Below are 22,074 nucleotides of genomic sequence, written 5' to 3' on the forward strand. Positions count from 1 at the left end.
CTCAAGGTAACCTAAACATAATCAATTTTTTTCTAAGGTAATGTTAGAACAATTGAAAAACATTACTTGCATGTATTAGATGGGCAAAGGGCGCTGTGCTGAGCTGTGAAATGTCTGACACAAGCACAATTCACAGTTCCCACCAAACGCTGGAGTAAATGCATGCGGGTCGTTTCTGACCCATGTGTGTAAACTTGATGTAGAATTACAAAAGCTGTGCTTGTTCATAACTTAAGAAAGGAAAAATAAAAATGATTTGTGCTAAACAAAAACAAGATATTTACTGCATATTTGGAAAAGAAAATGACAAAATCAATTTATTTCAAAAGTATATCATAGAAACACTCAGCCATATATGAAATAACCTGGAAACCAATCAATCAATCAATGATGTCAAGTTTTATTCCACCTTTTTTACATTTTAATCATGAAAATTAATTTGTTTAATAACCGTTTATTGTCATCAAGAGTTCATCGAAAGCTTCTGCCAAAGTTGTTTTATACAACCCTGTCCTGCCATGGTACGTTGCCAATAGGGCTGTTCAGATAGTCACTGAGAGAGTTCCTCTGTTTTTTTCCCTCATGTGTCATACGTTGACCTCTAACTGCAACTGTGTCAGTCAGTTGCACACCCTCACGCCAGGCTCCTGGTACCACGGTCCCATCATCGTCCTGATCCACCTCATTTGCCTGGAGAGCTGGTCGGCGCATCATGAGGAGGTTGTGCAGCACAAGCGTGGCATTGACGACCTTGGTGGCCTTGCCAGGACCGATCTGCAATGTGGTGAGCAGGCAATGCCAGCGATGTGCGAGAATGCCAAAGGCATTTTCGACCACCCGCCTTGCCCGTGAGAGTTGGTAGTTGAAGACTCTCTCTGCATGTGTCATACCCCTGTTGCTGTATGGCTTCATCATCCAGGTACGTAGGGGGAACGCGTCATCGCCCACGAGAAAGTACGGAAGGTCACAGTCATCTCCTGGAAGTGCCTCAGGACGGGGGAAGCCAAGTGAATCCCCCACAAGGGCCGGGTACAGCTGGGAAGCATTGAAGATGCCGCAATCTGATGCAGAGCCATTGCCCCCAACAGTGGCCCAGACGAACTTGTATCCAGCATCCACCACACCGAGCAATATAATAGAGAAAAATCCTTTATAGTTATTATAATCTCATCTCATCTCATTATCTCTAGCCGCTTTATCCTTCTACAGGGTCGCAGGCAAGCTGGAGCCTATCCCAGCTGACTACGGGCGAAAGGCGGGGTACACCCTGGACAAGTCGCCAGGTCATCACAGGGCTGACACATAGACACAGACAACCATTCACACTCACATTCACACCTACGGTCAATTTAGACTCACCAGTTAACCTAACCTGCATGTCTTTGGACTGTGGGGGAAACCGGAGCACCCGGAGGAAACCCACGCAGACACGGGGAGAACATGCAAACTCCACACAGAAAGGCCCTTGCTGGCCACGGGGCTCGAACCCGGACCTTCTTATTGTGAGGCGACAGCGCTAACCACTACACCACCGTGCTGCCCAGTTATTATAATAATAATAAAAATAATAATAATAATAATAATAATAAGTTAAATTTATATAGCGCCTTTCAAAAAACCCGAGGACGCTTTACAATTATAGACAAGGAAAGAAAAAAAAATAAATAAAAATATAATAAAAAGTAAAAAGTCCACCAAGTAGGGGTCAGGATGTAATTCCCATGGTGTAGCAGCCACAGTCCCACCAAAAGGCACACGAAAACAAGTCCCACATCTCCAGCACCGCCGACGCCGTCAGCAACATCACTCGAACACCACGCCGTGGATCCACACAGCGAGCAGAGAAGCTCCGCCACGCAGAGCGCTGGTGTGTCCCAAACCGCCTGCACAGCCGCTGCGACGCCACTGAGCAACATCGCTCGGAACATCACGCCAAGCATTAAAGCACAGAGCGCTGGACAACCACGATGTAAATTGAGCAACAGGCTCACTACAGTCCACAGCTGGGAGCGCAGGCATCGCCCACGGTGAACCAAGGCCTGGAGGGAACTGACGCCCCAAACTGGGTCCGGAGCTACACCACAACCGGCAGACAAAACACTCAAACACCAAACTACACAAACACACAGAAAAGAAAAAAAATAGAAAAAGAAATAAAATAAGAGCTCCGGTGAGAAGCGGCAGCCAGAACACGCACGACGTACTCTCAACCGGAAACGCTGTTATAGAACAGCGAAGCACTCTTGTTTGGTTTCTTTATAGCTATATGTTTCCTGTCTATAGCACCACAAGTATGGGGAAAGTTCCACCGTTTCCAAAATTTCTGCGCTACGTCACGCCATTGGTCAGGTGTTGAGGGGACTTCAAACAGCTCCTTGCGGTATTCATCAAATATGGCTGAGCACACTTCGGGAATGAACAGGCTGATGGTGTTGTGGGTGACACGGAAGTTGAAGGCTAAAGATCTGTAGCTGCTACCTGTCGCTAGGAAACGCAGAGTGATCACCAATTTCATCCCAGGCTCCAATGGTTGTCTGCTTCTGTAAATATACCCAACAAAAAGAAATTTTAAGTACCTGAAATATTATATATGTATGCTTTAATAGCGACCATTATTGGATTTTAATTAATATATGTATAATCCAAACATTTTCTTTACCCCCAGAGAAATCTCAATATTTCACAAATACACACCTTGGCCCCTTGGTTATGCGTGGTGTGACGCATAGCAGCAATTCCGCAAAGGTGTTTGGGTCCATGCGAATGTATGACATGTAGTCACCCTGGCTTTCTCTCTCCAACTCCTGGAAAAGGGTGTTATACTGCCCTAACATCCGCCTTCTCTGTATCCAAGGACGTGCCCACCATCGCCTTGGTCTTGGCCCCTGTTTGTGGTGTCTCTCACGAATTAGATAGAGTAGTATAGCTTCGTGGTGTTCCTCAGCTTCGCGAAGTTGTAATTGAAAATCTAGGAGACGAAGTCTTTGTGGAGGGATTGCCATTTTCACAGCGAGAAACCAAAGTATGCCGAAATATATATACCCCTCTCCAATCGTCGCTGTGCGACAAATGAACGTCGTTGGTACGCACAACGTACAGATCGTGCGCAGTTCTTGCAACCTTCATACGAAGCCTGCATGGAATGCACGGTCAGTACGATTAGTGCACGTTTGAAGGACGTTGGTCTTACAACTACGTGTGTTGGCTGCATGAATGAAGCGACAGCCGTACGTCCGAGCAGCCTCAGATTTCGTGCGTGGTACGCACGTTCGACTTCCAGGTTGTACGTTGGGTGCACGATGATCTTACTCCTTCATGGTCACCACAACTATATACATTCTCCATGAACAAAAAAACCGCAGCGATTTGGGAAACACCAAAAATCGCACGGCCAAAAAATCGTACGTCCGGTTGTGACCGAGGCTTAAGATAATTTTGTTTATTCTAAAGTTAAATGCATCAAGCTAGTGCACTTTGAGAGCAAAATTAAGAGTTTAGCTCTGTGAAGACCTTGCACAAAACAATTTTGTGCTTTAGTAATTTAAGCATAAACACACTGGTTGTATCGATATGAATGATGATGCCACAGCAAAAAGGTCACACCCGCAAAGCATGGTTAAGGAGTTTAACAGTTCATAAATGGTTAAAAAATGACTAGCGCATACGTTTCAGTGCTCAAAGAAAGGAAGCAGGAGTGGTTACCTGTGTTCAACTGGTTTATTTATTTTTTTTAGAAAATATAAAATATTGAACAGAGCACATGCAGAATAATTTCAATTTAGCCAAAAATAAACCTATTTTGAACTCTGATTAGAGCATGCATTTTGAATGATGAATACATGCTACCGGATGTGTTAGCAGCTTTTCTGAATCAAACAAGCTAAAACTCTACAAATTTAACCGTGCACTGTTTCAAAGCGAGGAGATGAGATTCAGATACACTGATGTTAACATTCCCTAACTAAGCTAAAGTTTGATGAATACTAATCATCAATGCTAACTTCTGCATTGATGTTATGTTTGCTGCCTTAAATTGATAACCATAGTGTTGTGTCTGGACTCATGGATGACTGGAGTGGACACTGTAAAGTTAATGTTATCAGTCTCAAATCAAATGGTGTGTTCTGAAAATGCTTCCGCCATCACAGTCTAGGTAACTCATGGAAAACACTAATGAGTGTTGCCTAACGTTTTTAATGCTATATAAAATTACCTGTCTGATTTACCTATCTGTTTAATAATTATTTAACGGTCTGCTGTAGTGCAATCTGGGTCAAATTTTGCAAATGACCTTGTAGCCCATCATAATGTGTGTGACATTCTTCATAATCGATAACCAACTTTAATTTGGCCTGCCTTGACATTCTGGTTTGACCTTTCATGTGCTTCAGTCCCAACAAGCTTGGAAATCTCTGGTAGTACATATGACAGTCAGTTATGGTTGGGCAAGTTCCAGCAGTTTTAAATGAAGATGCAGCCTGGCCTATAGCTATGTTTTAATGTCCATCAAAAGCTTTTCATTCTGTTCCTCGAAAATAGCATTGTGGGCCAATTCAGGATGCTGATGCCCAAAGAGTATGTTTGTTTATTTATTTATTTATTTATTTATTTGGGGGGGGGGGGGGGGGGGTCCATGCATTTTGTTTCACTGCTGCACACTGCTTTTCCATTAGAGTAGAATGTTAATGCACATTAGTTAACTTAGTTGTGATTAGCCAGTGAGAACACGCTCACATGCTGTCATATGAACCCGAAATGACAGGCCCATAGAGAGGGTCGGTAAAAAGACAGCAAAACAAAATCTCTGTTCATTATGCCCTGATGAATAAAGATGAGCCAAAATAGCTGGTTCTGTTCAGACAGACAGCTTACTTCTCAAGGGAATTTTTACAGCCAGGAGAAATATCCTTTAGCAACATCCATTCCAGTATGTTGCCTTTCCTCTTTTTCACGTTCCTGACTGTAGTTGGGAAGCGGGGGTGAATCCGGTTTGCTAGACTTGCTCACTTACTAGCTCACATGGCTTTCATAATGCTCCTGGATTCTAACAGGTACAGTGGGTATAAAAAGTGTACAGATCCCGTTAAAATGATGTAAAAAAAATGAGACGACGATAAATAATTTCAAAACTTTTCCCACCTTTCATGTGACCTATAACCTGTACAATTCAATTGAAAAACAAATCTGTTGGGGGAAAAACATAAAAAAATGTACAAGCTGGCTGCATAAGTGTGCACACCCTTAAACTAATACTTTTGTTGAAGTACCTTTTGATTTAATTGCAGCATTCAGTCTTTTTGGGTACACACCTGCCATCAATTAAAATTACTCTGATTAACCCCAAATAAAGTTCAGACATTTACTCAGTTACATCTGCCAGCAAAAGCCAGGGTTCGCAGAGAGCTTACAAAGCATCAAAGGGATCATATTGTTGAAAAGTATCAGTCAGGAGAAGGGTACAAAAAAAATTCCACAGCATTAGATATACCATGGAGCACAGTGAAGACAGTCATCAAGAAGTGGAGAAAATGTGGGACAACATTGACATTACTGAGAACTGGACGTCCCTGCAAAATTGATGAAAAGACAAGATGAAAACTGCTTAGGGAGGCTGCCAAAAGGCCTACAGCAACACTGAAGGAGCTGCAGAAATTTCTGGCAAGTACTGGTTGTGTATTACATGTGACAACAATCTCCTGTATTCTCAATATGTCTGGACTATGAGGTAGGGTCAAAGAACACCATCCAGGCCTGGCTAAATTTTGCGAAAAAAATACATCAACTCTCCCAAAAGCATGTGGGGGAAAATGTGTTCTGGTCTGATGAAACCAAGGTTGAAATTTTTGGCCACAATTCCAAAAGGTATGCTTGGCGCAAAAACAAACACTGCACATCACTAAAAGAACACCATGCCCATGGTGAAGCATGGTGGTGGCAGCATCATGTTTTGGGGTTGTTTTTCTTCAGCTGGAACAGGAGCTTTAGTCAAGGTGGAGGGAATTATTAACAGTTCTAAATACCAGTCAATTTTGGCCCAAAACCTTTAGGTGTCTGCTAGAAAGCTGAAGATGAAGAGGAATTTCATCTTTCTGCATGACCATAACCCCAAAAGTTTTGAAATGGCTTAGCCAGGGCCCAGACTTAAATCCAATTAAAATCTGTGGGGTGACCTGAAGAGGGCTGTGCATAAGAGATGCCAAGAGATCGCAATCTGACAGATTTGAAGCGCTTTTCCAAGGAAGAGTGGGCAAATATTGCCAAGTCTAGATGTGGCAGGCTGATGGACTCCTACCCAAAAAGACTGAATGCTGTAATTAAATCAAAAGGTGCTTCAACAAAGTCAAGTTTATTTGTACAGCGCTTTTAACAATAAACAGGGCTCGAAATTCGCGGTGGTCCGGTCGCCCGAGGTGACTTAATTTGTCATTTGGCGGGTAATTCCCATCACTAGGCAGCCCGGCTGGCTAGTTGAAAATAAAAAATATATACTGTATGAAGCAAAGATTCAGACTAGGGCTGTGCGATATATCGAATATACTCGATATATCTCCGAAAATTCTGTGTGAGATGTATATAATTATTATATCGTAACTATCGAGTATTTTATGGTCATCTGCTGACTTGTTTGTTTAAAACATTTTCCGGTGGTTTTCTCCCTGTCCCTCAGGCAGTAACGTGAGAGGCTGCCTAAGGGTAAAGAAAGCAATTACGTCACGCACTGGCCAACCAATCCCAGGTGACATTCGGACCCAGGCTGAAAGGAACTTACGGGAAGCTTTTCTAGTTTCGGTTGTGTTGCCAGATTGGGCGGTTTCCCGCCCAATTGGGCGGTTTTAAGTGCATTTTGGTGGGTTTTGAACATATTTTGGGCTGGAAAACGTCAGCAGTATCTGGCAGCACTGCCGGCGGGAAGACTTCCGAGTTTCAGTTTACAGTGCTGATTCAGTTCGTGCAGTCGCTGGTGTTGCATAGGCTACCATGTAAGCTCTGTCAATTTCAGCGACAAATTAAAAATGGAAGCGGACGAATTGGTTCCTAAAAGAACTAGTAAGGGGTCAGTCATCCGGCATTTTTTTGGATATTGCGAGGAGGACGTGGAACAGCAAATGGCAGTTTGTAAAGTGTGCAAAAAAAAAAAACAGTATCAAAATACTCGGGTCTTAAAATAAATGCACATTAGTCATGAACAATGGTAACTACTTTCTTTTGTGTTATTTTTGACAGAAGTAAAATTCATACATGAACAAATTTTGGCGAGTTGATTTTCTGTTTGGCTAGTTATTTTGGAAGGTAACTAGTCTGGCTGGTTGGTGAAAAAAATATATGAATTTCGAGCCCTGATAAACATTGTCGCGAAGCAGCTTTACAGAATTTGAACAACTTAAAACATGAGCTAATTTTATCCTAATCGATCCCCAATGAGCAAGCCTGTGGCAACGGTGGCAAGGAAAAACTTCCTCAGATGACATGAGGAAGAAACCTTGAAAGGAAGCAGACTCAAAAGGGAACCCATCCTCATTTGGGCAACAACAGACAACATGACTATAACAGTTTTAACATGACGTCAGTTTCATTGATGTTATGAACTCTTCATTGATGGAAACTTGAGTGCAAAACTGGTCATGACAACTGCAGTCCTAAAGTTAGCAAGTCAACTGTAGTCAGACATAAAAGCATTACTGTAAGTGTCCCGAGCGTCTTCCACGTGTGACTTTCAACTATCCACATGGGGCTGTCCTCCACAGGAGCAATGCGATGAGACTCCAACCAGACACAGGGCACCAGGATGGATCAGGCAGGTCCGAGGAGCAGAAGAGGTCAGCATCTCGATCCCAGGACTGACATGTAACTGAGAGGGACAGATTTGGGGGGGGGACAAGTTGTTAGGTATGCCCAGTGTCACCTGAATAAATAGGAACAGTATACATATTGCACTGAGTACAAGCAGGGACTCCGGCAACTAACTATGACAGCATTAACTAAAAGGGGAGAGCCAGAAGGTAACACAGGCATGAGGGAGCCCCGGGACATAAAGCAGCAGCCACTATACCATCAACAAACTCGAGTGAGCAAGCGAGTGGGGGACCGACAGTATCCATACATCCCAGTTTTACCAAAGCACACTATGTCTGAGGATCCTCCAGATCTGCACCTTTACCTCATAAACACCATTAACAAAAGGCTTGACTAAACAGATATGTTTTCAGCCTAGACTTAAATGCTGAGACTGTGTCTGATTCCCGAACGCTACTTGGAAGGCTGTTCCATAAATGTGGGGCTTTGTAAGAAAATGGTCTGCCCCCTGATGCAGCCTTCACTATACAAGGTACCAGCAGGTAGCTTGCACCTTTTGATCTAAGTAGGCGTGGTGGGTCATAGAGGAGCAGAAGTTCATTCAGGTACTGTGGTGCGAGACCATTCAGTGCTTTAAAGGTCAATAGTAGTATTTTATAATCAATACGAAATTTGATTGGGAGCCAATGCAGTGTGGATAAGACAGGGGTGATGTGGTCATATTTTCTAGTTCTAGTAAGGACTCTTGCTGCTGCATTTTGAACTAACTGGAGCTTGTTTATGCACTTATTGGAACATCCAGACAGTAAGGCATTACAGTAATCCAACCTGGAGGTAACAAGGCAAGGCAAGTTTATTTATATAGCACATTTCATACACAGTGGCAGTTCAATGTGCTTTACAGAAGTAAAAGACATAACAAAAGCATGAACTAGTTTTTCCGTGTCATGTAGTGACATTAAATTTCTTATCTTAGCAATATTTCTGAGATGAAAGAAAGCTATCCAGGTGATGTTATCAATGTGAGTTTTGAATGAAAGACTTGGGTCAATAATCACTCTAAGGTCTTTTACTGCTGCACGTGAAGAAACAGAAAGGCCATCCAGAGTTACTGTGTAATCAGAAAACTTACTTTAGCTGCATGTGGTCCGAGTACAAGTACTTCAGTCTTGTCAGAGTTAAGCAGAAGGAAGTTAATAAGCATCCAGTGTCTAATGTCCTTCACACATTCCTCAATTCTATTAAGCTGGTGTCTCTCATCAGGTTTTGCAGAAACATACAACTGTGTGTCATCAGCATAACATTGGAAACTAATACAATGTTTTACGAATAATATCACCCAGAGGTAACATTATATAAAGAAAAAAGCAGTGGACCCAAGACAGAACCTTGTGGAACACCAGACTTTACCTCAGTATGTCTAGAAAAATCAACATTTACATCAACATACCGATAGCGATCAGTTAAATAAGACCTGAGCCAGGAGAGGGCCATTCCCTTAACTCCCACATTTTCTAGTCTATCCAGAAGAATGGAATGATCAATGGTATCAAATGCTGCACTAAGGTCAAGCAACACAAGCAGCGAGACACAGCCCTGATCAGATGCCAACAGTAGGTCATTTACTACTTTAACCAGAGCTGTCTCTGTGCTATGATGAGGTCTAAATCCTGACTGATACATTTCATGGATGTTATTCCTATGTAAATATGAGCATAACTGCTGTGCCACAGCTTTTTCAAGGATCTTGGAGATAAAGGGGAGGTTTGATATTGGCCGATAATTGGACAGCTGACAGGGATCAATGTCAGGTTTTTTAATCAGGGGATTGATAACTGCTAGTTTCAAGGTTTTGGGTACATAGCCAATCGTAAGAGAAGAATGTATTAATTTAGTATTAGTATCAAAGTATTAGTTTAAGGGTGTGCACACTTTTGCCACCAGCTTATTGTACGTATTTTATTTTTTATGTTTTTCCCCCTAACAGATTTGTTTGTTTTTCAATTAAATTGTACAGGTTATAGGTCACATTAAAGGTGGGAAAAGTTTTGAAATTATTTATCATGGTCTTAGGTTTTTTGATGTTAAATATAATTTTAACGGGGTGTGTACATTTTTATATCTACTGTATATGAGTCAGGACACACACACACACACACAGCATCAGTCTGAACAAAGTAACATCTTCATGTGAAAATAGCGGTCATCACCATTACAGTCATAGGGGGGAATCATCTGGCAATGACCCTGCTGCAACAGCCCCTCTTAAAACTACAGGGCACATTTTACATATACCATGCAACTGTCTGAGAAAATTATGACCAAAACATATTGACTAGAATTAGACTAAAATTTAAAATTGAGTTCCACTGATTAAATCTTGACAAAAAAAAAGAGACTAAAATGGAACTACAATTTTCAGGACATGACTAAGACTAAAAGTAAATTTAAAATTCTTTAAATTAAAATTGAACACCACTAAACTGAGAAGTGGAGAGTCCAGCCCCTCTCGAGGAGTTGCCCATGGTGAGTGGCGGCGGGCTGGTGTGGGCTTGCTTATAGCTCCCCAGCTCAGCCGCCATGTGTTGGAGTTTACCCCAGTGAATGAGAGGGTCGCCTCTCTGCGCCTTTGGACTGGGGAGAGGGCTCTTGCTGTTGTTTGTGCCTACGGGCCGAATAGCAGTGTAGAGTATCCGGCCTTCTTGGAGTCCCTGAGAGAGGTACTGAGGGGTGCTCAGACTGGGGACTCCATTGTGCTACTGGGGGACTTCCATGCTCATGTGGGCGACGACAGTGACACCTGGAGGGGCGTGGTTGGGAGGAAGGGCCTCCCCGATCTGAACCCGAGTGGTATTTTGTTATTGGACTTCTGTGCTAGTCACGGTTTGTCCATGACGAACACCATGTTCGAGCATAGGGGTGTCCATAAGTGCACATGGCACCAGGACACCTTAGGTCGGAGGTCGATGATAGACTTTGTTGTTGTTTCATCTGATCTCCGGCCCTATGTCTTGGACACTCAGGTGAAGAGAGGGGCTGAGCTGTCAACTGATCACCACCTGGTGGTGAGTTGGATCCACTGGCGGAGGAGGAAGCTGGACAGACCTGGCAGGCCCAAACGTATGGTGAGGGTCTGCTGGGAATGTCTGGCTGAGCACTCTGTTGGGGAGGTCTTTAACTCCCACCTCCGGGAGAGCTTTTCCCAGCTTCCGGGGGAGATGGGGACATTGAATCTGAGTGGACCATGTTCTCTTCCTCCATTGTGGATGCGGCTGTTCGGAGCTGTGGCTGCAAGGTCGTGGCCTGTCGTGGCGGCAATCCCTGAACCCGGTGGTGGACACCGGAAGTAAGGGATGCCGTCAAGCTGAAGAAGGAGTCCTATTGGGCCATGTTGACCTCCAGGACTCCTGAGGCAGCTGACGGGTATCGGCAGGCCAGGCGTGCTGCAGCTCGGGCAGTTGCGGAGGCAAAAACTCAGAACTGGGAGGAGTTTGGGGAGGCCATGGAGAAGGACTATCGGTCGGCCTCGAAGAAATTCTGGCAAACCGTCCGGCGCCTCAGGAGGGGGAAGCAGTACTCTGCCAACACTGTTTACAGTGCAGGTGGGGAGCTGTTGACCTCGACTGGGGACATTGTCGGGTGGTGGAAGGAATACTTTGAGGATCTCCTCAATCCCACCGTCATGTCTTCCATTGAGGAGACTGAGGCTGATGACTCAGAGGTGGACTCGTCCATTACCCAAGCTGAAGTCACTGAGGTGGTTTGCAAGCTCCTCAGTGGCAAGGCACCGGGGGTGGATGAGATCCGCCCTGAGTATCTCAAGTCTCTGGATGTTGTGGGGCTGTCTTGGTTGACATGCCTCTGCAACATCACGTGGCGGTCGGGGACAGTGCCTCTGGAGTGGCAGACTGGGGTGGTGGTCCCTCTTTTTAAGAAAGGGGACCGGAGAGTGTGCTCCAATTATAGGGGAATCACACTTCTCAGCCTCCCAGGGAAGGTTTACTCCAGGGTACTGGAGAGGAGAATTTGACCGATAGTCAAACCTCGGATCCAGGAGGAACAATGCGGTTTTCGTCCTGGTCGCGGAACACTGGACCAGCTCTATACCCTTCATAGGGTGCTCGAGGGTTCATGGGAGTTTGCCCAACCAGTCCACATGTGCTTTGTGGATCTGGAGAAGGCATTCGACCGTGTCCCCCATGGTATTCTGTGGGGGGTGCTTCAGGAGTATGGGGTTCGGGGCCCTTTGCTAAGGGTTGTCCGGTCCCTGTACGAACGGAGCAAGAGTCTGGTTCGCATTGCCGGCAGTAAGTCAGACCTGTTCCCAGTGCATGTTGGACTCCGGCAGGGCTGCCCTTTGTCATCGGTTCTGTTCATAATTTTTATGGACAGAATTTCTAGGCGCAGCCAGGGGCCGGAAGGAATCCTGTTTGGGAACCGCAGGATTTCATCTCTGCTTTTTGCGGATGATGTTGTCCTGTTGGCTTCTTCAAACCAGGACCTCCAGCATGCACTGGGGCGGTTTGCAGTCGAGTGTGAAGCGGCTGGGATGAGAATCAGCACCTCCAAGTCCGAGGCCATGGTTCTTGACCGGAAAAGGGTGGCTTGCCCTCTCCAGGTTGGTGGAGAAGTCCTGCCTCAAGTGGAGGAGTTTAAGTATCTTGGGATCTTGTTCACAAGTGAGGGAAGGATGGAGCGTGAGATCGACAGGTGGATTGGTGCAGCCTCCGCAGTGATGCGGTCGCTTTACCGGTCCGTTGTGGTGAAGAAGGAGCTGAGCCAAAAGGCAAAGCTCTCAATTTACCGGTCGATCTACGTTCCGACTCTCACCTATGGTCATGAGCTTTGGGTAATGACCAAAAGAACAAGATCGCGGATACAAGCGGCTGAAATGAGTTTCCTTCGCAGGGTGGCTGGGCGCTCCCTTAGAGATAGGGTGAGAAGCACATTCACTTGGGAGGAGCTCGGAGTAGAGCTGCTGCTCCTCCACATCGAGAGGAATCAGCTGAGGTGGCTCGGGCATCTTTTTTGGATGCCTCCTGGACGCCTCTCTGGGGAGGTGTTCCAGGCATGTCCCCCCGGGAGGAGGCCCCGGGGAAGACCCAGGACACGCTGGAAGGACTATGTCTCTCGGCTGGCCTGGGAACGCCTCGGTGTTCTTCCCGAGGAGCTGGCCGAGGTGTCTGGGGAAAGGGAAGTTTGGGCTTCCATGCTTAGACTGCTGCCTGTGCGACCCGGTCCCAGATAAAGTGGAAGAAGACAAGACAAGACGAGACCACTAAACTGAACTAAACCAACATTAGCTCCCAAACATGGCAAATAAAAATCTCATTATCTCTAGCCGCTTTATCCTTCTACAGGGTCGCAGGCAAGCTGGAGCCTATCCCAGCTGACTACGGGCGAAAGGCGGGGTACACCCTGGACAAGTCACCAGGTCATCGCAGGGCTGACACATAGACACAGACAACCATTCACACTCACATAAAAATAACTTGTACAAATCCAAAATATTTTGTATAATATTCAGAATTTTTGTAGCTGTCTGTTTAGAGACCAAAACACGAGGGACATATATTTATCAGCGAGGTCTGATTCACAGCACAGCTTTGCCATGTCAGAAGTAAAGCCTTGAGAAACCTTTCCTTTGCCTAAATTCTGATAAAGCCTTGCCTGTATTTTCTTATAGTTACTAAATTCATCTCAGAGCTTATCAGCCATTTTGTGAATCTTAAGATACAGTCAAGAACCTTTAATTCAGCCTTCATGAGGCTTAATATAATATTGGCATGAGTCATCGTTCTTGTTTCTGTACACCTCATTTAAAGGCATAGATTGATTTAGTGAAGAAAATGTAAATGTGTTTTTTTTTTCTCCAGGTATACAGGAGCATGCAGTGTGAAGAATACATCGATGCCAAAAGAGAGATGCATATGAATTGGATGAGGTGAGGAATGCACCAGCTGTTGGGTCATTTTAGTGATTTTGATTTCACAGCTCCTCATTTATTGGAAGAACTTTATCTTCATGTCACTGATATCTCCACCATGTTTTCTCCAAGTCTGTAACTCTGATCTGATTTTTACCTTTTCTGGAATGTTGCCTCACTCTTAGGTATGTGAATTGTGCCCGTAATGATGAAGAACAGAACCTTGTGGCATTTGAGTATCGAGGGGGAATTCTGTATCGTTGCTGTCGACCCATTAACCCAGGACATGAGCTCTTGGTGTGGTATGAAGAGGAGTACACCAAAGAACTCAGTCCTGCACCAACAAGAACAACCAGACAGCAAGGTGTTACTTTTGTCTTAGAGGTTATTTTCTGTATCATGTCGTGACATTTCTGAGCCTACCAGTGTTTCTGGGATGAAAGCTGTTGTACAATGCAGTCTACAATAACCAGAGCACTCCCCCAGAGAACTCATTTTGGCCTGTTCCACCAACCAGGTAGGTCTTCTCGATCATATGACAATGACCAACCAGAGGGTGAAGTCTATCGGCTTCCTTCGAGACATGTGAAGTCAGCCCACTGCGTATCTTATTGCGAAACTGACTGTATAGTAAGCCACAAAATATTGCTGCAGTTTTATTCATCATGCACAATTTAACCAGAAGTAGTGTAAAATGCATGCCCTGTGGATCCCGAGTGGCACAGCAGAAAAGTGTTGCCCCCATCATCCAGATATTGCCACTTTCGAATCCTGATGATGCCACAGTCATCTGTGGTTTGGGAGCTCAAGAGAGCAAAATTGTCTGGGCTCTCTGGGAGAGAGAGATGGCATGCTGTCTCTTCCCTGCCCTGTCAATTACACTAGCCAGTCATGGGTGTGTGTGAGCACATTGGGCTTTCCTCAGAGTGTGCTTTCTCCCCCCTGACCATTGTATGAGTAAAATATACGATTAGCTGATCAACTGGTATTACTTGTCTCAGAGGAAGCATGTGATAGTCTTCCCTGGTTGATAGCGGTTATGTGATCCTGGAGAGCTGTGATGGGTGGGAATTAGCCATGGCTAAATTAGGGAGGAAATCAGGGGAAAAAATGCCCGGTCACAGTAAATACACAATATTGGATAATGCTGTCAGACCTCCCCAGATTACAGAAACGGGGGGCGGGGACGAGACACGTGGGTCATTCCATGCCAAATCAACAAATATCTGACAAATTTATGCTCGACCATCTCAGATTTCAATGAAATTTTGAGGGCTCAGAGATACTATTAAAAGAAGTTAATCCCCAAAACTTGAGCTTCCTATCTCCAACGGTTTCAGAGATACAGGCATTTGAATTTTTTTGAATTTTTTTTGCATTTTGCTCAAAACATACATATTTCAAAGTGTAATATAATCTTTATTATGCAAGATAGAAACCTAACATTTTGCACAGAGACTCAATGTCTTGTACTACAAACTTCAACTTAGAATTTCAATGGTCATTGTATATTAGATGGTGATTTTAACAAGGAAATTAAAAAGACAAATTTGCATTTTTTGCATTTTTAACTCATTCTGGAAGCTTGCCTGTGGCAGTAATGCTTAAACTAAGAATGTTATTTAAATCTACACAGAAACATCTACCAATTTCAGTTTTACCATGTCTCCACTATTCCTAGTTTGTCTGTAATAGGGTTTTGAAATTCGCTGATTTCTAAAACATGCCATTTTCAGTAGCAAGAAATCCAATGTGGGATAGCAGTTAGGAACTTGTAAATTTTTTTTCAGTAATCCCCAAGACCCATATTTTATATTTCCAAATTTTTGTTCTGTGTCTCTCAAGTATTTTTAAACTACAGGGGTTTAAAAAATCCATTTTCACCAAATTCGAATTTTTGATATATTTTCATATAACTGATATTTGAGGGTTAATAAATGCTTCAATAAGGCTCAAGTAGGTTAGGAGACATGTTTCTTCCTCAATTTTAAATAAAATTTCAATTAATGCTCAGTATTAATTATTTGTAAATTGATTTTAATCTAAGACTGTAACATTAGCAATCAATGACCAGCTATTGTGTACCAGTCAACAGCCAGCCTTATCAATATCAACACAGCACAATAGGTGACCTTTGATACCAGAACAGGTGGCTTATATCTTATAGTTTTAGAGTCTGTAAACTGCATACTTGTTCAGATAACATTATATTACTTGGATTATATTAAATACATTGTAATACAGAGCACTGAGAAAATTTACCAATGTTATTAACTGAATGTGTTTCTTTGCAAGGATTGGATATTTTGAATAGTTGACTAGGGAATTTAATTGTAGTTGCTTTCAATTTGAGATCAGTATAAATGAGTTTGTTCTTAGACATCTAGAAATGGCTGAACTTCCTCCCTGTTCTATAGGAATTGGACTAAAGAAAGATTCTGACTGCCATAAACTAACACACAACAGAAATTGTAAGTTAAATAGTACGTTCCGGTTGCCTATGCCCCCTGTTGGCTTTCTTTCTTTCATCAATTACATTAATATGAATCAACTGGGTTTCACAATCCCACAAAATTTAATTTCATTAAATTTGTGGGTAATTGAAATTAATAAGTGTTTTAAACTTGATAACCTAATCTATATATAAAATCCATATGAAAAATACAGACTTGCTTGTGTAAATGCTACTAGAAACCATCTGCAAATAAATCTATTCATATCCAGCTTGATAAATCAGGCCCATTTTTGGATCTTTCTGGAACCTTGAATGCGAGGGCTGAGTTTCCTTCACGATCCTGGACGAGATGTAAATAAGGCTAGGCATGCCATTACTTAGACTTGACATTAGATCAAACAGAAACCAACAACTCCCCCTTGGTCGCTCAGACCCATGGGGCTATGGCCAGTGCTGTGCATAGCTGCTTTTCTATTACCTTATTGATGCTACAATACCTGTATTCCTAGTTAAAGGCTGCTAAATTTTCATCCTCAAACTTTTTTTTTCCTTGTCTCAGTCTTCATGCATGTAGAATCTTGAATGTTTGAGGTTCAGTAAAAACACTCCTGACATTGGGTTAGTGTTGTTATATTTTATAATCTTGTTGCATTTCATGTTCAATTTCTGATATTTTTTGTCCTTTCACTTCTCCAGAAGTAAAGAAGCAAGTCTTTTCCTGCTTCACATGTCCTCGTTCCTATGCATCTCAAATTTACCTTGACACAAACATCCAGAGATGCCACTCTGAAGAGTATGTCAGAGTTTGGGAATCGGGAGAGATTAAATATGACCTTCAGTTCTCCTCCAAATGCTTCAGTAGTCAGCCAACATCAGATGATGCTCTCAGTTCTAACATTTCTCCTAATGATGTACAGAAGGAAATTCACCACTGCTCAGACTGTGGGAAGAGTTTTGGTCATCAGAATGCATTCAAGACACACCAGCACATTCACAGAGGAGAGAAGCCGTATCACTGCTCACAGTGTGGGAAGAGTTTTACTCATCAGAGAGATCTCCAACAACACCAGCGCATTCACACAGGAGAGAAACCGTATCACTGCTCACAGTGTGGGAAGAGTTTTACTCATCAGAGTACTCTCCAAACACACCAACGCATTCACACAGGAGAGAAGCCGTACCACTGCTCACAGTGTGGGAAGAGTTTTACTCATCAGAGTAATCTCCAAAAACACCAGCGCATTCACACAGGAGAGAAGCCGTATCACTGCTCAGACTGTGGGAAGAGTTTTACTCATCAGAGTACTCTCCAAACACACCAGCGCATTCACACAGGAGAGAAGCCGTATCACTGCTCACAATGTGGGAAGAGTTTTACTCAGCAGAGTCATCTCCAACGACACCAGCGCATTCACACAGGAGAGAAGCCGTATCACTGCTCACAGTGTGGGAAGAGTTTTACTCAGCAGAGTCATCTCCAACAACACCAGCGCATTCACACAGGAGAGAAGCTGCATCACTGCTCACAGTGTGGGGAGAGTTTTATTCAGCAGAGTCATCTCCAACGACACCAGCGCATTCACACAGGAGAGAAGCTGAATCACTGATCACAGTGTGGAAAGATGTTTACTTCTCATCTCATCTCATTATCTCTAGCCGCTTTATCCTCTTCTACAGGGTCGCAGGCAAGCTGGATCCTATCCCAGCTGACTACGGGTGAAAGGCGGGGTACACCCTGGACAAGTCGCCAGGTCATCACAGGGCTGACACATAGACACAGACAACCATTCACACTCACATTCACACCTACGGTCAATTTAGAGTCACCAGTTAACCTAACCTGCATGTCTTTGGACTGTGGGGGAAACCGGAGCACCCGGAGGAAACCCACGCGGACACGGGGAGAACATGCAAACTCCGCACAGGCCACGGGGCTCGAACCCGGACCTTCTTGCTGTGAGGCGACAGCGCTAACCACTACACCACCGTGCCGCCAGATGTTTACTTATTCATTTACATTTAAAACCTACAAGTGCACTAACTCTGAGACATTGCATGATTTTAAATTTGTCAAATTAAATATGGTGGTTACAGTTTGGCTGAAAATTACCTGTAATTTGAACACCAAAATACCCAGTCAATTCAGCTAATTATTATTTACAGACCTGTGGTTTGTATTCTGAAGTTCTTTCTGAATTTGCAGATTTCATCTCAAGCCTGGTTGTTTTAGACAAATTAATTGTTAGAGATATTATTATTCATTATTGTTCATGTTATATGACTGTTTTGTTTGTTTTAAAACATTCACCTTTATAGTGATGTTTAAAATGAGACTATTAATGTTTTCTTTTGCTCTTAAGTAGTCATTAATTACCACCATACAAGTAATGATGTAACTGTAACACTATTATCAGTGTAGTACTGCAGCATGAGACTAATTGTTAATGGAATTATTACTGATCAGGAGTTTAATGTACTATGTTTAATAGAACTGTGGATCAAACTGAACGAGTATGGAGCATTTAAATGAAGCTCGTCCAGCTATTTGCATCTGCCTCGTCTCCCTGGTAGAGGAGAAGGCGTCACAGTTATTTATAATTATAATCTAGGAATCGTACAAAAACCTGAACAAAAATTCAGTATATTTGAAGGTCTTTATCCTAATACATGTTGCCAAAAAAAAAAGTACCCAGTCAATTCAGCTAATTATTATTTACAGACCTGTGGTTTGTATTCTGAAGTTCTTTCTGAATTTGCAGATTTCCTCTCAAGCCTGGTTGTTTTAGACAACAAATTAATTGTTAGATATATTATTATTCATTTTGATCACCTGGAAGACTCTGAGAACAGCATTCATGTCCATTTTAGATTCTGTAGGGGTTAATGAGAATGTTGCAGGACATAGCCCTATTTTTGTTCAGGTTTTTGTATGATTCCTAGTGGTCACACTCGATCTAGCAATTGCATTTGTATTAAATATAGAAAATATAGTAGTACTTCCACAGTCTGAAGCTCCCTCAGACCATTTACCTCATCTCTTTTTGAAATGTCTTAACAATAATATATGCACCTTGCACGCCATTGCATCAAAAGTACATTCACATCAACTACTGCATAAAGTTTTATTAGTAGTCTTCCAGAGATATCAACTTTGATTTGATCCCCCTTAGACCCCACAGAACTTGATCAGTCAACATTCTGCTTTACTTTAGATAATGTAGCATGGGAGACTGGCCAAGGGCATGAGTGTTGTGCTGGCTTCCACCTGTGGCCTGTATTAGTCTTTAACCTGATTTGACCCCCAGCCATTCTGAATCATGTATTGTGCACTGAATGCTGTGTACCACCTCTTATGTGTTTTGATTCTTTCTGAATGGACCATTTATGCTGTAAAATTTCGCTCAGTTGATGCAAAATATGAGAGGTGTGAGATGTACTGCCCAATAGAAAATGTTGAAGTGGTATCATGGGACATGTTAACCAGTGAAATTATTTGTATACACTTTTTTCTTTGAGACAGTATAAAATGAAAACTTTATAATTTTGACTCTGTTCACTCTGCAGACTGAACACAGCTTTTATTATTTGATTTAATAAAAGTCTAAACCTTTCTGCAACCTCTTGGACTTTGAATAATTTTTTGCTTGGAGAGATAGTGTTTCCACAACAAAACATGCACACCTTCAAAATGTAGTAGTGATAAGTTTTTTCAATGGCAAAATTGAAAATATCAGGCAAAAATATCAAACTGTTAATTTGAAACAAGGCAATTTGATAAGCATCCCTGTAGAGAACAACAGAACTACATCAGAGCGGTGATTTTTGTTTTACACCCCTTAGAGAGACTGAACTAATTTCACTTATTTCATCAAAATCTTCAACTTGTGTACTTGCCAATATGATTCTTCAAACAGATAACACCAGAAGCGGTCAAACCTTTCTGAAAAACAATTATTCTTTTAGCAATGGCTATGTACAATAAATCCTTTAACCGAGCAGTTGTCAGACCCTTGATTAAAGAACCTAACCTCGACCCTTGTCAGCTGTCCCATGATAGGCCAATATCAAACCTCTTTTATCTCCAAGATCCTAGAAAAAACTGTGGCATAGCAGTTATGCTTATATCTACATGGGAGTAACATCCATAAAAGGTATCAATCAGGATTTAGATCTCATCATGGCACAGTGACAGCACTGGTTAAAATAGTAAATGACCAAATACTAGCTCCTAATCAGGGTTGTGTCTCCTTGCTTGTGCTGCTTGACCTTAGTGTAGCTTTTGACACCATTGATCATACTATTCTCTTTGATGGACTAGAAAATGACATTGGAGTTAAAGGAACGGTCCTCTGCTCTCTCAGGTCTTATTTAATTGATCATTGTCAGTTTGTATATGTAAATGGTGACTTCTGTATGTATGCTGAAGTAAAGTTTGGTGTTCCTCAAGGTGCTGACTTTGGCCCACTGCTTTTTTCTTAAAATATGCTACCTCTGGGTAATATTATTTGTAAGCATAGTATTACTTTCCACTATTATGCTGTGGACACAGTTGTATGTGTCAGCAGATGAGAGACACCAACTTATGCCAAGGTCAGACGGCAGAAAGACACATGCTGCAACCTGCGATCAGTCGGGTGTCGAGTGGACGCAGGCGTTTTGTGCCAAATCCTTCGTTGTGGTCAGACATTGTGACAGTCAAAATTGTGAAATGTGCCTTTAAGTCATGCTGTGTTACCTAGAGAGGCAGTGTCATCAGCTCGTGCTTGTGTTTTCTATTAGTTGAGCCGTGCACCTTGCTGGAAATGAGTGTCTGTTAACGAGCTCCTTTTCTTTTTGCTCTTCAACTCAAGAGTAATGTTTGGGGAACGTGTGACCTGTATTTTGTTCATGTATGATGAGATAGAGCCGTTCAACTGGGCATGGTAAGGTTGAAGTGTACACAGCAAATTTTATAATGTTAAATCAACTCTGAGAGAGTCAATTTTAACACTATGATGATGTTTATTTTGTCCCAATCTCTTCAGTGTTAATTTAACACTTCCTAAAGTTAAATCAAAATTTTCCAGTGTCATTTCAACTGTATATTTTAACACTGGGAAATTAACTGAGAATTTTGCTGTAGTAAGTTAATAAACTGGCGGCACGGTGGTGTAGTGGTTAGCGCTGTCGCCTCACAGCAAGAAGGTCCGGGTTCAAGTCCCGTGGCCGGTGAGGGCCTTTCTGTGCGGAGTTTGCATGTTCTCCCCGTGTCCGTGTGGGTTTCCTCCGGGTGCTCCGGTTTCCCCCACAGTCCAAAGACATGCAGGTTAGGTTAACTGATGACTCTAAATTGACCGTAGGTGTGAATGTGAGTGTGAATGGTTGTCTGTGTCTATGTGTCAGCCCTGTGATGACCTGGCGACTTGTCCAGGGTGTACCCCGCCTTTCGCCCGTAGTCAGCTGGGATAGGCTCCAGCTTGCCTGCGACCCTGTAGAACAGGATAAAGCGGCTAGAGATAATGAGATGAGATGAGAATGAGAAGTTAATAAACTGAGTATTGTGGAAGTCAAAGAGTTTGTGTGAGCATGCGTTTTTGCCTTCCTCTCTTCTTCTCCACACACTCCAAACTGCTTCAACCCGTGATTGGTCGCTGAAGCGTTGCACGACCACCTGCCTCTGCATGCGTCAACCTGCAATTTACACTGATCAATCGCAGCTGAAATGCGAACAGCTTGTGATCCATTTGCATCAACCTGCCTCTACTAAAGACCCTCTGCAACACTGCCATTATCTGCGTCATCGTGCATCAACACAAGACCAGTCTTGTGTCTACCTGCAATTTTGTTATCACAAGTAGACGCAAGTTTTTGAAAACTAGTTGCAGCCTGCCATCTGACCTGGGCATTAATAAAATTGAAG

At 42.9% G+C, this 22,074-nt stretch overlaps 1 protein-coding gene across 1 annotated transcript; it reads left to right on the top strand.

Annotated features, from left to right (window-relative positions):
• Positions 1–13,679: 13,679 nt before the first annotated feature.
• Positions 13,680–17,946, top strand: LOC132871016 (zinc finger protein 239-like). The gene is made up of 3 exons (XM_060905174.1): positions 13,680–13,738; positions 13,906–14,084; positions 16,872–17,946. Exons 1-3 carry the CDS (start codon positions 13,683–13,685, stop codon positions 17,780–17,782), a joined length of 1,146 nt encoding a protein of 381 aa, XP_060761157.1. The 5' UTR covers positions 13,680–13,682; the 3' UTR covers positions 17,783–17,946.
• Positions 17,947–22,074: the final 4,128 nt, after the last annotated feature.

Source organism: Neoarius graeffei, chromosome 22 (assembly GCF_027579695.1).
Source record: "Neoarius graeffei isolate fNeoGra1 chromosome 22, fNeoGra1.pri, whole genome shotgun sequence".
Taxonomy (NCBI): domain Eukaryota; kingdom Metazoa; phylum Chordata; class Actinopteri; order Siluriformes; family Ariidae; genus Neoarius; species Neoarius graeffei.